Here is a 16,279-nt window from a genome sequence, read left to right as displayed (position 1 = left end):
AAGAATTCTCATAGCTATAGTCCAAGAAAATAAAAAATGAATCTAAAAAAACGACAGGGGGTCCAAATAGCTCAAGAAGAAGTAAAACTTAGAGGAGATTTCTGGTCAAGATGGGGACTTAGGTAAACATGGCTTGCCTCCTTGCACAACCACAGAAAATATTACAACTAAAATACCAAACAACTATCACCCAGAATTGTCAGATAATCAAATTGTATGGAAGTCTGACAACCAAGGAATTTAAAAAGTCACACTCATCCAGATTAGTAGGAGGAGTGGAGATGCAGAGATGCATTACAAGTAGTTTCACACCCACTTGTGGTGGATAAAAATCAGGAGGGATGCCTTGGGAACAAGGGATCTCAACCTCAAACCAGACCACCCAGCCCAGGTTCCAGTGCCAGGAAGATAAGTTGCTGTAACTTCTGGCTGTACAAACAGTGGGAGCTGGGGTGGCAGAAGAAACTATGGGATTCTCTGAAATCCCTTCTTAAAGGGCCCACAATAGACTTAGGAATTATACATACTCACCCCCTCTGGGCTCCAACACCAGGGGAGCAGCTGGAAGGACACCAGTGGCATACAGGGAGAATCTGAAGTGCCTGGCTTCAGGATGAGTGCCAGGTAACAGCTTCCTCCTTGAGAAAACTCCAGAGGCCAGGGAGTGGCATTGTTCCCTTTCTGAGCCCTCCCCACTACAACAACAGTGCAGTGACACCATATCAGAGACTCCATCAACCTGATTCACATGGGTTGTCCCACTCTGGTGATTTCCTAAGACTTTCTCCCATCTACAACAGGCCAGGCTACTAAGACAGGGAGTCAAAGCAGCTCCACCTAATACACAGGAACAAACACAGAAAAACTGCCAAAATAAGGAGAAAAAGAAACATGACCCCAATGATGGAACATAAAAAAACTCCAGAAAAAGAACTAAACAAAATGGAGATAAGCAATCTCTCGTATGCAGAGTTCAAAACACTGGTTTTTAGGATGCTCAAGGAACTCATTGTGTAGTTTAACAGCATAAAAAAAGACCCAGGCATAAATGAAGTTTACACTAAGGAAATACAGAAAAATTTATAAGAAACCAAGAGTGGAGTAGATGGAACATAGGGAAGAAAACATGTTTCAATCAGAACAGCAAGAAGAAAAAAGAATCCAAAAAACAAAAGTAGGCTGAGGAGCCTCTGGGACAACTTCAAACATGCCAACATGTGAATCATAGGGGTGCTGGAAGAAGAAGAGAAAGGGCAATAAATTGAAAACTTATTTGAAAAATTCTGAAAGAAAACTTTTTTAAATTGGGGAAAGAAATAGACATACAAGTCCTGGAAGCACAGAGAGTCCCAAACGAGATGGACACAAAGAAGACCGCACCAAGACACATCATAATTTAAATGCCAAAGGTTAAAGATGAAGAGAGAATCTTAAAAGCGGCAACAGAAAAGAAGAGAGTTACCTACAAAGGAGTTTCCATAAGACTATCAGCAGATTTCTCAAAGAAATTTTACAGGCTAGAAGGGACTAGCAAGAAGTATTCAAAGTGATGAAAAGCAAGGACCTGCAACCTAGATCACTCTGTCCAGCAAAGCTATTGTTTAGAATTGAAGGGCAGATGAAGTTCTTCCCAGACAAGGTAAAACTAAAGGACTCATCATCACCAAGCCACTCTTATATGGAATATTAAAGGAACTTATTTAAGAAAAAGATCAAAACTATGAACATTAAATTGGCAAAAAATTCACAACAGTCAATAACTGAATCTAAAAACAAACTAACCAAACAAGCAGAACAGGAACAGAATCATAGATATGGAGATCATGTGGAGGGTTATCAGTTGGTTGGGGGAAGGGGTAGAATGGCAGAAAAAGTAGGGATTAAGAAGTACAAACTGGTAGGTACAGAATAGACAGGGGGATATCAAGAACAGTATAGGAAATGTAGTGGCCAAAAAACTTATATGCATGACCCATGGACAAGAACTAAAGGTCAGGGGGTGGTGGAATTAGGACACTTGTAATAGCATAATCAATAAAGTATATTAAAAAAGAAAAACTCGTTAAATTAATTGCAAGTGTTGAAAATAATAAACTGGACTTAAAATGCATTTTAAAATATTAAATTTAAACATTAAAAGTTATTTATTTTAAATTAAGTAGAGATGGCAAATAACCTGAAACTAAAATCTCAGATGATATATCACAGGACATAGTGAGGTGGCTTATAATATGAAGAAGAGAATTTTTGTTTCATTATATGAAAGAATATAGAGAAAAATGCTAGAAGACTTGCTTACCACTTCTAACAACTTATTCTAATAGAGATGCAAAAAATGTCATGTGCAGACAACCATAAAAAATGACTTTTAGTTGGGTTTAAAATAACAGTGAATTAATTCCCAAGAAAAAATAACCATAAAAATTGCATTCATTAACCAGAGAAAATAAACTCCAAATTAAAACAGAAGTATAATCAAATATTTTGTAAATTCTCAAAATTTTAAATACCTCTCTAAAATCTAGGCTTGAAGATGAAATCAAAGTGGAAAATTTCAGCTATATAGCAATGAGGACAATGGAAATACTACCCATAAATGTCGAAATCTATGGTGCAAAAACTTTGTGATATTAATTTCCCTTTTGTTGAAGTATAGATCTAGAACTATTTTCTGAGGGAGAAAATAAAAAATGAAAATGTTTTGATTCTACTCATAGGTATTATCTTAGCACCCCTATGCCTTGCTGTAAGCCGCCTTCCGCCTAAGGACATGTTCTAGTTAACAAATCTTAATTCTCAACCATACCCTTGGCTCATGCTGTTCTTATAGTGTGTGGTCCTGCTCATAATCAGAAACACTGGATGTATGAACTGCAAATACTTGTTGAGAATAACACCATTTTGTACTCACATCAAATTCTTACCCTAATCCCTGATTTAAGAAATAAAATTTATGGAGTATGGCCTGGAGGATACATAGTTCTAGATACTGTCTCTAAGCATAAAAGACTGATATATCTGGACTTTTTGATACTATAGGACCTTGACAATATATAATGTATATATTTTGACAACGTAGCATGTAACTATATTGGAATATTGGGTATAATTTTCTTAAATTTCAGTATGAAAAATAGATATGCTTTATTTACCTTAACAAATATTTTGTAATCATACAGACAGTATAAAATTCAAAACTGATTTCCCTCTCTGGGTCAGCTGCTAGACACTTAAAGACAAGTTTGTGACAAACTCTAACAAACCACGGCATAGATTTACCTCTTGATTTTATCTTATTTTTCCTTCCCCCACCCCTTTTTTCCTTTGCCATGGTTTTGTGACTCACTTTCTTCTGTTGGGTACCGTGCAACTTTAAAATGTCTCAAACTAGTTTTAGAACAATGCAAGGTATAAATAAATTTTGAAAATAAAAAGATTTGGTGTGGTTAACACAATTCTTTAACACAAATCCATACACAGCTCTAGTCCTCAGTTTTTCTGGTGTCATGCAGATGCATGCTAAATATGTAAGATCCTCAATTACACTGAATGTGTAATTAACTGAAGCACGTGTATAAATGATAGCCCCTGCTTTTATTATTTAAGGCTTGAGTGATACAAGACCAGGGAACTGGCAGGATAACTGGTCACTATATTCTTATAATAGTGTCACCACCACATAGCCATCACTTCAGGAGAAAAATCACCAATGGGTCCAACAAAAATGCAGGAATATTCACACTGAGACTACTGAATGATAAGAGGTAGTGGTCAGATAAGAAGGTATTTGCAGCTGTAATTCTCAACTGCAGAAGCTCTTTCTGGTTGCTAAATGAATTGGGCATAGGGTTGGGGTAGAAAGACAGGAAATGACTTTCTGAGAGAGTGAAAGGAAGGACATTTTCAGAGCCTCCAATAAAAAGTTGGCACACACTACAGCCACAGTTCAATGACTGAACTAGCCCCAAAATTCCCTCTAGTGGTGATAATGCTTGTCACATTCCCATATACCCTGTAATGGAACCATCCTATTTTCCCTTCTTGTGAAGCTACCAAATTAGTGTGACATCCTTATAATTGTAATTTAAATTTTTAATTTTTAATTTCCTTGGGTATTTTTTAAAGCAAACACATACAGTGCTTACCATATGTCAGGCACTATTCTAAGAACCTCACAGATATTAACTTTCTTAATTATTGTAACAATCCTGTGAATGAGGCACTATCTTTATCTCTACTTTTTTACAGAAGGGGAAGATGAGTTGCAGAGCTTTCCAAAGGTTACACAGCTATTCCATATGGTCCGCAGAACAGTACTGTGGATTAGCAGGAGTAAGAGAACATACATATGCATTAAACCCACATTTAGTAAAGTAAAACACAAAAGTAAAAGACAGAGTCATGAGAGCCTACCAGATTGGGACTTTGGAAATTCAAACTCAAGTTCTCTCTTTGCTAGTGGTACGCTGTGTAGTGAGGTGGTCACAAACTCACTGGGCTATGAAAGACTGAGAAGATCTCTATAGTTCATTCTAGCCTTAACTGCCTGTGTTTTACACTTAAAATTTGCCTTAAGACATGAATGTGGCCAAACATAATACACCGTCCCACAAGCAGGATACTCACAACAACTCTAGTGTACACTTCTTCAGCAAAATCCATGCTCTGGAATCTGAGTTCTGTAGGATACGTATACTTGGTTAGCCACTCCAGAAGTGGCAGGTCTACATGACTTCCAGCAAAGTAATATTGAGGGGCATGGATGTGTGTATCAACCAGCCCGGGCATGAAGAACTCACTGGAAAATAAGAAGAAAAAAAAGAATTTAATAGCATCATCCTTAGTAATTTTCCATTTCTTTAAGTCATGTTTTCCCTTGGCAATGATTGAATTCATCCCACATAGGTTTAGAGCTGAAGCAATCAGATGACTAAATTCTCCTCTTGTTTAGAGATCAAGAAATAAAAATGAAGCTCTGCTAGGAGTGACACAGCTCCTAAGTTGGAATAACCTAAGTGAGGTTAACCACAGATGACCAGGGGAGGGAAAAGCACAGCACTGGGTGGAAACAAAGCAGTCATAGCACAAGAAAGGAGTGAGGCGATGCTTTCATTCTATGACTTGGTTCTCACAATTTGGGGTTATAAGACAGGGAAAAAAGATGAGAGAGGAGGTCTCCAAATTTTCAGAGTCATGCTGAGGAATTAGATGCAAGTCACCAAGGATAACTAAAAATGAGAAGTGAAGATACCATTGCAATGCTAAGTACTTCTGATCACTACTGCTGTTACTCTGATCCACCAATTAATTTTTACATTTCTATGAATTCTTACAACAAAAAGTCCTGGAAAGATGTTTCTAGGAGTTTTCAGAGGCACTACCCACAGCATGAAGGTAGCCCAATGCTAACAGATACTTAAAGTTTTCCTAAAGAACTATTTCTATTCACCAGTATTTATTGTATCTGATGATACCATGCACCACCATCACCCCAAATAAATATTAAGTTTTTATATACATAAAGGACTTCAACTCAAAATTTGACCTAACAAAAAACCACTATACTACCAATTCAAATGTATACAACCTCACTGGAAAACAAATAAAGATATAAGTATCTATAAATGTTTATTTTTATTTTTAATGATAACTGGTGTGGGAGACTGGCAGGCGTGGTTGAAAGACTTTGAGGACCACTGTATGGAAACCTGACCAAAAATGGGAACTTGGGTCTTAACCAGCAGGTTTCTTATCTTTCATGCTTGCTCTGAATCCCACCCTCTGGGGGATTTTAAAGATAGAATAGAAATACAAAGTGGCTTTTAAGGAAAAGGGAACCTGCTCTGTTTTTCTCTGAATAGCCTCAAATCCTTGTCAGTAAAATGTGAAGAACAGAACAATTAAGTAAGGGGAAATGTTTTTGACCTTGTGTAAAATACCTGGGTGTTTCAACCCTGTATTGATCTGCACTTCCCTTTCACTCCCTACCATTTGGGGAAGGGCTTCATGTTTTCCTTATGCATTTCCATGTGTGGAAAGTAGATAAAAACCCTAACTAATAAAGAAACGAGGGCAATTTTCCAGAGGGAAAACCCCCTCCCTCCCTTCCTCAGATGGTGAGTGTCTGAGTAGTTTCTTCATCCACTCTGAGGGACCCAGAGTCTCTTGCAAACTGGGGGGAGAAAGAAAAATACAGAGAAAAGGTATAAATAATTTTTTTTAAATGATAACTGGAAATGATGGCGATAATGATGATGGTGACAGCAGGTAAAAGTTTAATGAAAATATACATAAACTGGACACTGGGCACAGCATACTGTGTGCATCATTTTCTTTGTTTATTATAGGGGTTTAGTATATACATTGTTGACTCAGACCACCTGATTTTGAATTCAAGCCCCACCATAAGCCAGTAGTGAGATATTCAACATGTGATTTAATCTCTCTGTGGTTCAGTTTCCCTGAACTGTGGTTCAGTGGCCCTGGCTGGTTTAGCTCAGTGGATTGAGCGTCGGCCTGTGAGCTAAGTGTCGCTGGTTCGATCTTCCAGTCAGGGTACATCAGAGAAGGAAAACTCTGACTCCAAAAAACCTCCGCTGCCTTGCGGCATACCTCTTCAGGGGAAAGGCTAAGGGAGTAAACCCTGACAGAAAATCCGGAGCCGGAGTCCCTAAGGCGGTTTGACGTTGTAGTCAACACCGGCAACTCCTGCGGCGCACCTGAAGCCAAGCTGTATTGACTCCGTCTTTCCCTTGGACCCTTCAGCTGCAAAGAGAGGGGGGGTCTGCTGCATGGGCAACAGCAGACCCTCCATATCACCCTGCCCAGGCTCTGTAGCTTCAGCGTCATCGCAAGATGTCGATTCAACATGGGAGGAGACAGATACCGTGTCACTCCCGAGTCGGACTGCACAGCCATTCTCGGCGGTGCAGATAGACTCTTAAGAAGCTACACCATCGTCTCTCGAGATGGACGGCTGCCGACGACGACGACGGTTCAGTTTCCCTTATGTAAAGTGGAGCCAGTAGCAGCATGAGAGGGCTGTTGTGAGGATTGAGTTAGCATGCATAAACGCGGTACTTAGATAATAGAAAACACTCAGAAAATATTAGCTGTGATGATGATGTAATGCTCACAGCAAATTTATAAAGTAATGTTGCTATCCTCATTTCCGTAAGAGTGAACTGCAGCCCAGGAAATTTAAATAGCTTAAAAAGAGTAATTATTCCACTAGTCAGCTCTGGAGATTAGATTCAAACTGTGGTAGTCCATCAGTAGACTCAGTACTCTTGGTCATTGCCCTCCATGTGCCAGAACTTTTAATTCACTTTAGAAATGAAGAGTGGTGACAACCTGCAAACATGGCACAAAGGCAGTGTCAAGGGGGCATGCAGAGAGGGAGGGTAAAATATGTTTCCCCTCAGCTATTAGTCATGGAACTCTTCAGGATACTTCAGTCCTTGGGTCTTTTATTGACTCTACCACCATAAAATGGAATGGAAGTGTGACTTCCTCATATAGTTATATTGTTTAATCAAATATTATTTCCCAAGTCTCTACTATGTTTTAAAAACTCTGCTAAGCTTTGTGGGGAGTCCAAAGAGAAATAAGGCATCTTCTTGTCCTCAAAGAGATTATAATCTAGTTAGGAGATTAAGGGTGAGTGAGGGTGGGGGGTGGGGCAGGGAGAGAAAGAGAAAGGAGTATAAAAAAGGGATAGGTATACTGGTCAAACCATAAAGGGTTTAAGTGAGCAATTTCACACCTAATAATTTACTCAAGTGAAATAAAACATGTTTACAAAAAAGGGTTGTACAAAAATGTTCATAGCAGCCTCAAATTGGAAACAATCTAATTACCATAGGAAAATGGATAAACTATGATATATTAATACAATGGAATACTATTCAGCAATAAAAAGAATGAACTACTTACTGCTATACACAACAATATAAATGCATCTCAGAAACATTATGATGAATGGAAAAATTCATTCCAATAACATATTGAGTTATTCCATTTATATGGCATTAAAATAAAGGTAGAAGTAATCTATGTGGTAGAAACCAAAGATTGCCTATGGGTGCTGGAGGGTGACTGGAAGGGGCACAAGGCAACTTTCTAGAATGAGAGGTATGTGTTATATCTCAACTGGTATGTTGGTGACATAGGTATATATTTATAAAACTTTATTAAATTATATACCTAAGATCTATTCATTTTACTATATAAAATGTTTCTAAATAACAATTTTAAACATTTTTTTTACAAAGGGCCTTGAATACTCAATTTGGTGATTCAACTTATATTTGTTATTCTGTAGCCAAGATTAAGGGAATCATAAGGACATGCATTTCTCTATTTTTTATTTTCTTTGGCAGAACTGTAACATCTGGTTTAGAAGGTCTGATGGTGACAGGAATGCGTGAAAAGCTTCCTTCAATCTCTCAAACATGAGATTTCTGAATAAAGATTATGGTGACAGAAACAAAAAGGAAAAGGGTGAATACAAGAGAAAGCACTTGATCTTTAATTAGGAAGCAAAGCATAGAAATGGGTCAGAGAGAGTAAGTTTTGAGAATGTGAGGCTGAACATATAACATAAAGCCAGAGAATTTAGAAGAAAAGTTCATTTGAGGGAAGGGTGATGTCATATTAAGCCTAGAGTCAAAGTATGACCCTCAAGTTTCTTTAAAGTAATCAGAAATGTGGGCTAAGAAGTCATAGAAAAGTTAAAGATGGAATTCAGGTTTGAGAGTCTCCTCTGTGTAGGTAACACAGAGCTTCTACGTAACCCTAAAAGCCAGTGGTGCCAGAGGTTTCCATAGAAGAAAAAACAAAACTAAACCTTGAGCAGTCCCCTCCCTTTTCCTCCTCTGGCAGTTGGGCACAACAAGGTTTATTTGGGTCACTTATTTTTTAATTGAATTTATTGGGGTTTTAAGTATACATTCCTATAATACATCACTTGAATATTGTATTGTGTGTTTGTTACAGAGTGAGGGTGTCCCAAAATCCCCAGAGCCTGTAGGTTGTAGGATGGGGAAAAGGGAACAGCTTTTAAGATGCCTTTGCATGACTATGGCTAGGAGCTTAGTGTCTCAGTTATGCAAATGGCTTTGGTTATCCCAAGGCCCCAAGAAGATGGGAGAGATTTTGACCATGAAATGGTGCAGAAAGAGCATACAGAGCCTGTGCAAGGTTCTGTGAATGGTCAGAACTGGTTACCACACCCACTGTATCACAGGATAGTCAGTGGTTTAAAATAGGCGGCAGACATTTTGGTTAAGAGAACTCCATGTGGCTTGGAAAGGAAAGGGAGAACTCCACGTGCTTTGAAAGGAAAGGGAGAATTCTATGTGGTTTACAAGGAGACTGGAAACTCCATGTGGTTCTGCATTAAGAGCTGGAGGGCACCACAACACAGGCAAAACTTCCCCAGTCAGGATCGAATGACTGGGAGCTGCCGGTAAAACTGAACTGTGTCTGGGAAGTAGGAAGACTGTATCTCTGACTTTTCTAAAACTAGCCTGGTTTGGTAGGGGGAGGCAGAACTACGTGTTTGTGGGTGTTTTAAAGAAGATAAGACTTAATGGCAGAAATCCACATATAACCTAAATCTATATAACCATTAAATAAACAATTCTTTTCTTTTTTACTAAATTCTGGTATTGAGAGTTATGCTTCTGGTAGCAGGCAATCGGGCGCCTAATAAGTGAACAGCCCGTGGGTTCTGTTACATGTTCACCATCTAAAGTTTAATCTCCTTCCATCACCATTTATCTCCTGTTTACCTTCTTCTACCTCCCCCCATCACCCCCTTTCCCTCTGGTAATCGCCATATTGCTGTCTGTGTCTATGAACTTGTTTTATTTTTATTTTTTTTTGCTTAATCCCTTCACTTACTTTAGCCCCCCAGCCACCCTCCCTTCTGACAGATGTCAATCTGTTCTCTGTACCTATAACTCTGTTTCTATTTGTTTGTTTGTTTTGTTCATTAGATTCCACATATGAGTGAAATCATGTGGTATTTGCCTTTCTCTGACTGGTTTATTTCACTTAGTATAATACTCTCCTAGCCCATCCATTCTGTCACAAGAATTAAGATTTTCTTCTCTTTTACAGCTGAGTAGTATTCCATTGTGTAAATAAATGTACCAGGGTTTTCTTAGTCACTCATCTACTGACAGGCACTTGGGCTGCTTCCAAATCATGGCTATTATAAATAGCACTCCAATGAACATAGAAGTATATATATTCTTTCAAATCAGTGTTTTGGTGGGGGTATATTCCCAGAAGTGGAAGAAAAATCTGAAATGAACACACTAGAAGAAATCAACAACAGGTTAGATAAAGCTGAGGATCAAATCAGAGATTCAGAGGACAAAATAACAGAAAACATCTGTTCATAGGTGGGGTTAACCCCTCAGGACAGACCTACATCATAGTATATGAAGCACTGTGCAGGGGCTGCCCCCGAGGCAGAGGGTTTCTATCAGGGTCTGGTGAGTCAATCACAAGAAACACACTTCGAACAAATTATTTAAAAACTACTAAAAGTAGTTATAACATAAATTCAGAGCTCAAATGCACTTTTGGAAATAGGTCTTACCTAACCATGCTGTCAGAGTGATTGCTTCCCAAATCTCCCTCCTCCCCTCTCAACGATCACCTCCATCCTGCTCTTTCTTTATTTCCTTTACAGAAGGTACAAAACCTATCACTGTCAGACTTAGTATCTGTGCACTTGTTTACACTCTCTGTTCCCCAGGGGCTGTAAACTCTGCAAGGGCAAAGACTTTATAAGCCATTTTCACATTCAGATTCTAGTTCTTGTACATACTAAGCTCAACAAATATTTGCTGAGGAATTCAACGAACAATGGCAGGTTCTAGTGCTCAAAAATTCTGTTCCTGCCCTTCAGCATCCTGTTCTTCATTCATCTCCTCCTTCCCGCCTCATGCCTTAAACACTTTTTAAAGCCTTTCTGTCTCTCAAGGCAGGTTTCTTATCATTTGATACAAGTTAACAGCATCCCCGAAAGGGAAGAAGTTGGCTAGTACTTACTGGTGGCTCAGTTCTCTTATCTCACATGGCTTGAAGTTCCATTCTTTGGCCAGCTTTTCTTGTTGAGATGCTTCTTCTAAAAACACTATCTTTAAAAGAAAGAAAGAAAAGAATCACAAATTAATGAACCACAGTCACTTGTTGCTACTAAATATCTAAATCTTTTTAAAAGACACTATTTGGTAGCTGAGTTCATTTTAGAAGGCATTTGATACCAAATGGGATTGAGTTTACAGGCAAAGGGCAGTTGTTTGCCTTTGGCTGCCCCCAAAGTAAACCGCATGTTATTTCTCCTTTTCTGCCATTCTACAGCTATAAGCAAGACTTCAAACATTCTAATTTGAAGATACAAGTTGTTAAAATGGCTAATTAATATTTATTTCTTCCCCACCCCTGAAAACAATTAAAGGAAGCAACTGCTTATGAAATGTGTACGTCACTGCAGATGACTAAAAGATTTTTGTTAGGCTATTATGGGAGACTCAAGTCCAGAGTACTGCAGTAGTGTATTATGGTGTAATTTATTGACACTGAATAATTGCTCATAATTGCCTGACAATTGAGTCTTAGCATGAACTAGGTTGATGTTCTAATACTAGATGTCTGCTATATTCTTCTAATACTATGTATGAGACATGAACAGAGTGATCGTTCCTGTTAGATTTGTGAGGTCTGAAGCCCATGCATCACAGCTGGGACACATCAATGGGTCTCTTAATCTCTCTTGATCTGGTTTCCCCCTCTGCAAACAGGGGGTGATACCAGTACATACTTCACAAGGCTATTGTGAGGCCTTGCGATCATTTGAGTAAAGAAGTTAGCGGTCCTTGGAAAATATTAAATGCTAGATGCATTATATCTGATGTTGATAATTTTTTAAGTATAGTGTGATTGCTTTCTCTGTAAAGATGGATTGCAAAGCAAGACAGGGCAAGGAAGAATAAAATACATTTGCAGGAAATACCCTATTTCATATTTAAATGTAATACTGTGAATAAAAACATTTCACAGAACACGAAATACTGAAAAAAAAACTGTAGATAAAATGTATCTATTTAATTAGAAGTAAAAAATAATTTGTAGAACTAAAAATAAAATAAAATAAACATTAACTTTCTTATTCATTAAAGATACCCTTTTTAAAAAATTAGAATATTTTAGAAGAGAAAATGAAGATGTAATTTCTATAAATAAGGAAAAATAATTTGATAATTCAAAAATGCATTAGAATAAATAAATATCAAAGTAGGCACAAAATTAATCAAAACCCACAAAAACAGAATTTATTACTGTAGTTCAGAACTGATTTACTATTAAGGCAATTAATCGATAATAAAATATTTGTAAAACACTATATTTCCCATTTGAAAATATATTTGAAATAAATAGCTTTGAGAAAAATATAAATGATCAAAATTTATTCCAGAGAGGTAGGAAAACTGAATGAACCAGTAACTGACTCCAGATGAAACTGAGAAAGTTTTACTAACCCTTTGGAAATCATACGGTTCAGAAGTACGCTGTCTAACAGAAGTATATTGTCCATCACAAATGCATATGTAACTTTAAATTTTCTAATAGCCACACTAAATGTTTGAGACAAAACAGGTAAAATTAATTTTAAAATATCTTTTATTTAACAACATAGATGGTCATGATAAAAGATTATCATGTCAACATGATAATCAACATAAAATTTTTTAACTTTATTTTTGCAGGAGTATCTAGTCTTTAAATTCCTGGGTGTATTTTGCATTTAAAGTATATTTCTACTACGTCACTAAATTTTCATCAGAAATGTTTTATCTGTATATTTAGATTTCATATAATTTAAAAAGTAGACTCACATACCCAGGTTGATCCAAAAACACTTAAAAGATTTCCAAAATGGAAATGAGTATCAATTTTTAAATGGAAAATTAAGTTTTTTTTTAAAAGAGATAAAAAAATTAAAAACTTTAGTTCATTGGTCTTATTAGCCACATTTCTAGTGATTATGGTACTGCATTGGACAGCACACATCCAGATAATTTCTTAGCCAAGTTCTTTCCAGCTTACAAAAACAGATAATGTCTGTGCAGGGTAAAGAGCCCCAGAGCATGGAAAAGAGTGGACACCTCTCTATTTTTACAAAGCTAGTATAATCCTCATACAAAACTTGACAAAGCACAGACAACATGCACATAAACATATACATGCAAACAGAGTGAAAATTACAAGCCAATGTCATTTGTTACTTAATAAAATAGATGCAAAAGTAATCCCAATGATATACCGGCAATAAAAAGCGAAAGTAATTAAAATAATAATATAACATGTCTGCAACATGTAAACTTCAATTATTCTGATCAAGCAAGACACACCTTCTATCAATTTACGGCAGATTTTTAGTAGTTAGGGAAGAACCCAACCCCTTGAAGGCCACTAGAATAAATCCACCCACCCTCTTTCCTATTACCTTAAGCTGACAGTCAAACTAGAATTCATCTGTTCCTCATGTATACACCAAGGATATTGATCTGTATCATTTTCCTTAAATCTCTTAATTCCTTGTCCCTGACTGAGCTTCCATCACTGTCCACTTACCAAAACTCTTCACTGTGACCTTTCATTTCTGCCCCTCCATAAGCAGCAAATTCCTGTGTGTTCAGTATGTGTTCTGAGTTTCTCCCTCCTAATAGCTGGGGTTCTACCACAGAACATGGCTTCCCTAGTGCTTCTCAAATGGTAGGTATTCATACACCAGGCTCAGGCAATGAGTTTGGTGCCTTCCGTAGCCAGCATGGCAATTTCCAAACCATTTTTCCTGTAGCTTCTTACAAACAAAGAGGGTTCATTCAGCTTTCAAGAGCATCTTTTGTCTCTTTTTATTGTTCTCCTTTACCAACCTTTCTCTCGTTGTTCAAACCTGCTTCATACCCTTTCTCTTCACTTTAAGCCCTTTTTTTCTTATATCAACCTGGAAACCCTTTTGACACCATGGCCTGCTATTCCCATGAACTCATCTTCAGTGATTTGCTTATGAACAAATGAAGTTCATGAACTTCACATTATAATTGCTCCATCTCCAAAATGTCGAATTCACACATCTGACCACAATTCCTTCTTTTACCTATTTGCCATTTCAACAATTCCAACCAATCTTCCACCTTAAAAAGCCCTCCCCTTTCACTTCTCCCCTCCACTTTTCCTCAGTCCATCAGTGTCTTCTTTCACCATTTTCCTTGTACAGCTTTAATTCTATCATGTATTATTCCCCATTGCTTATGACTTTTAGTCAACATACAACTGGTAAAAGTTCAACCCCAAATAAATGCAACTGTCCCCTTTTCTGGATGGGCTGGGGGGCTCATTATAAATGGAATATCCAATCACAAGCTCAAATGTTCTCCTACCAATGCCTGTGCCTGGCCTCCAAAGATATTTCTCTAGCACTGTGGTTTTTATTTTCAATAAAACTTACAGGAGACCTAATTACTTATCCACTGACAGATTATTAAAAATATTTTGATGATAGATTAATAGACAATTTTTATCAAATAACTCAGAAGGAGTTCAAAGAATTGAGAGATATTGCTATAAGAAATTTCTCCCAATCTCATTTTTGAATTATGTGAAAATAACTCTCAACATTTACTTCTATAAAAATAAAAAATAAGGAAAAAAATTATGGTGTTTCTATTTCATTCATTCTACCAAGTAACACTCATCTATAAGTATATTTATCTAGTTGGAGAAAAACCAGTCTTTTAATTTCTCATTTAACAAATTACCTTTCAACATGTGTAATACATGTTTTTTAACTTCCTTATGGTCCCAGGAAATTTTAAATATTTAAATTTCTGCACACAAATTTAATTGCACTTGTTGATCAATAGTAGACATTCAGGTGTAAAACTAGATAACATTAGCACAACTGTGTAAGGAGAGCAGAATATAATTAGTAATTCAAGAAGAGAAGTTTCATATCATTAAAAAGGAGTTAGCTCATGATTTTTAGGAAAATAGGTTAAGGTAGATATCAAATCACAATATTTCACTCCATCAGGTACATTTAAAAAATAATGTCAGAGTATCCATCAACAGATTAATAGATAAAGAAGTGCATATATGCAATGAAATATGACTCATCCATTAAAAAAAAAAAGAAATCTTGCCATCTGCAATAACACGGATGGACCTAGAGAATAATGTGCAGAGTGAAATAAGTCAAAGAAAGACAAACGCCATATGATTTTACTTAAATGTGGAATCTAAAAAACAAAATAAACAAACAAGCAGACTGGAAAGAGACTCACAGATACAGAGAACATTTTGACAGTTGCCAGATTGAAGGGGGGTTTGTGAGAATGAGTGAAAAAGGTGAAGGGATTAAGAAGCACAAATTGGTAGTTACAGAATAGTCATGGGGATATAAAGTACAACACAACATAGAGAATATAGTCAATAATATTGCAATAACTATGTATGGTGTCAGATGGGTACTAGATTTATCAGGGTGATCATTTTGTAAGTTATATATAGTGTATGTCTAATCATTGGTTCATACACCTGAAACTAATGTAATATTGTACATAATCTATAATCAAATAATAAAAAACTATTTTTAAAAATGTAATGTCACAATTTAATTTTAGCATGTATATACTTACAATTTTCCAGAAATTAAGAGTTTTATACATATTTAAATTTAATAAAAATTATACATATCAGCTTTTAAAAATACAAAAGCATATCAAGCTTTTTAAAACTCTTTTAGGGCCACATTAGCAAAACATGTAGAGAGGATTTCTCTAGTCAATGCATATTCTCGTTTTCTACCATGATGATTTTAAATCCACTCTCTCTTCAAATCTCTGCCCCCGGTTACCCACAAAATATACACCATACATATGCATATGTAATAGTGAAAAATTGAAAACAATTTCAAATCAGTCATTAAGGGATTGGTTAAATATGACTAAACACTGCAGGAATTAAAGTGACAATGAAGACATATATGTATTGAATGCAAAATTATCCTCAATATAATCTTAAAATGTTTTATAAAATGAAAGTTATTAGGTAACATATATGGTATGAGCACATGTTTTATAAGAATATGGTGTGTGTGTGTGTGTGTGCTGGGATGTTGGGTCTAGGTGTTGACAGTGGTTAATATCTCTATAATAGAATCTTAGGGTAATTTTTGCTTTTATCTTTACACTATTTT

General features: G+C 36.6%; 1 protein-coding gene across 1 annotated transcript in view; it reads right to left on the bottom strand.

Moving 5' to 3' along the window:
• The window catches only part of GDA (guanine deaminase), an 89,400-nt gene that overhangs the window by 33,381 nt on the left and 39,740 nt on the right, over positions 1 to 16,279 (bottom strand). The window contains exons 2-3 of the mRNA XM_090274174.1: positions 11,068 to 11,156; positions 4,627 to 4,798 (exon numbers count right to left, since the gene is read on the bottom strand). Of these exons, the coding sequence (XP_090130300.1) occupies positions 4,627 to 4,798; positions 11,068 to 11,156 (261 nt within the window). The remainder of the gene's footprint in view (positions 1 to 4,626; positions 4,799 to 11,067; positions 11,157 to 16,279) is intronic.

The sequence above is a fragment of the Furipterus horrens genome, unplaced genomic scaffold, assembly GCF_987537825.1.
Source record: "Furipterus horrens unplaced genomic scaffold, mFurHor1.1.pri manual_scaffold_4, whole genome shotgun sequence".
Classification (NCBI taxonomy): domain Eukaryota; kingdom Metazoa; phylum Chordata; class Mammalia; order Chiroptera; family Furipteridae; genus Furipterus; species Furipterus horrens.
This window is presented reverse-complemented; position numbering and strand designations above follow the sequence as displayed.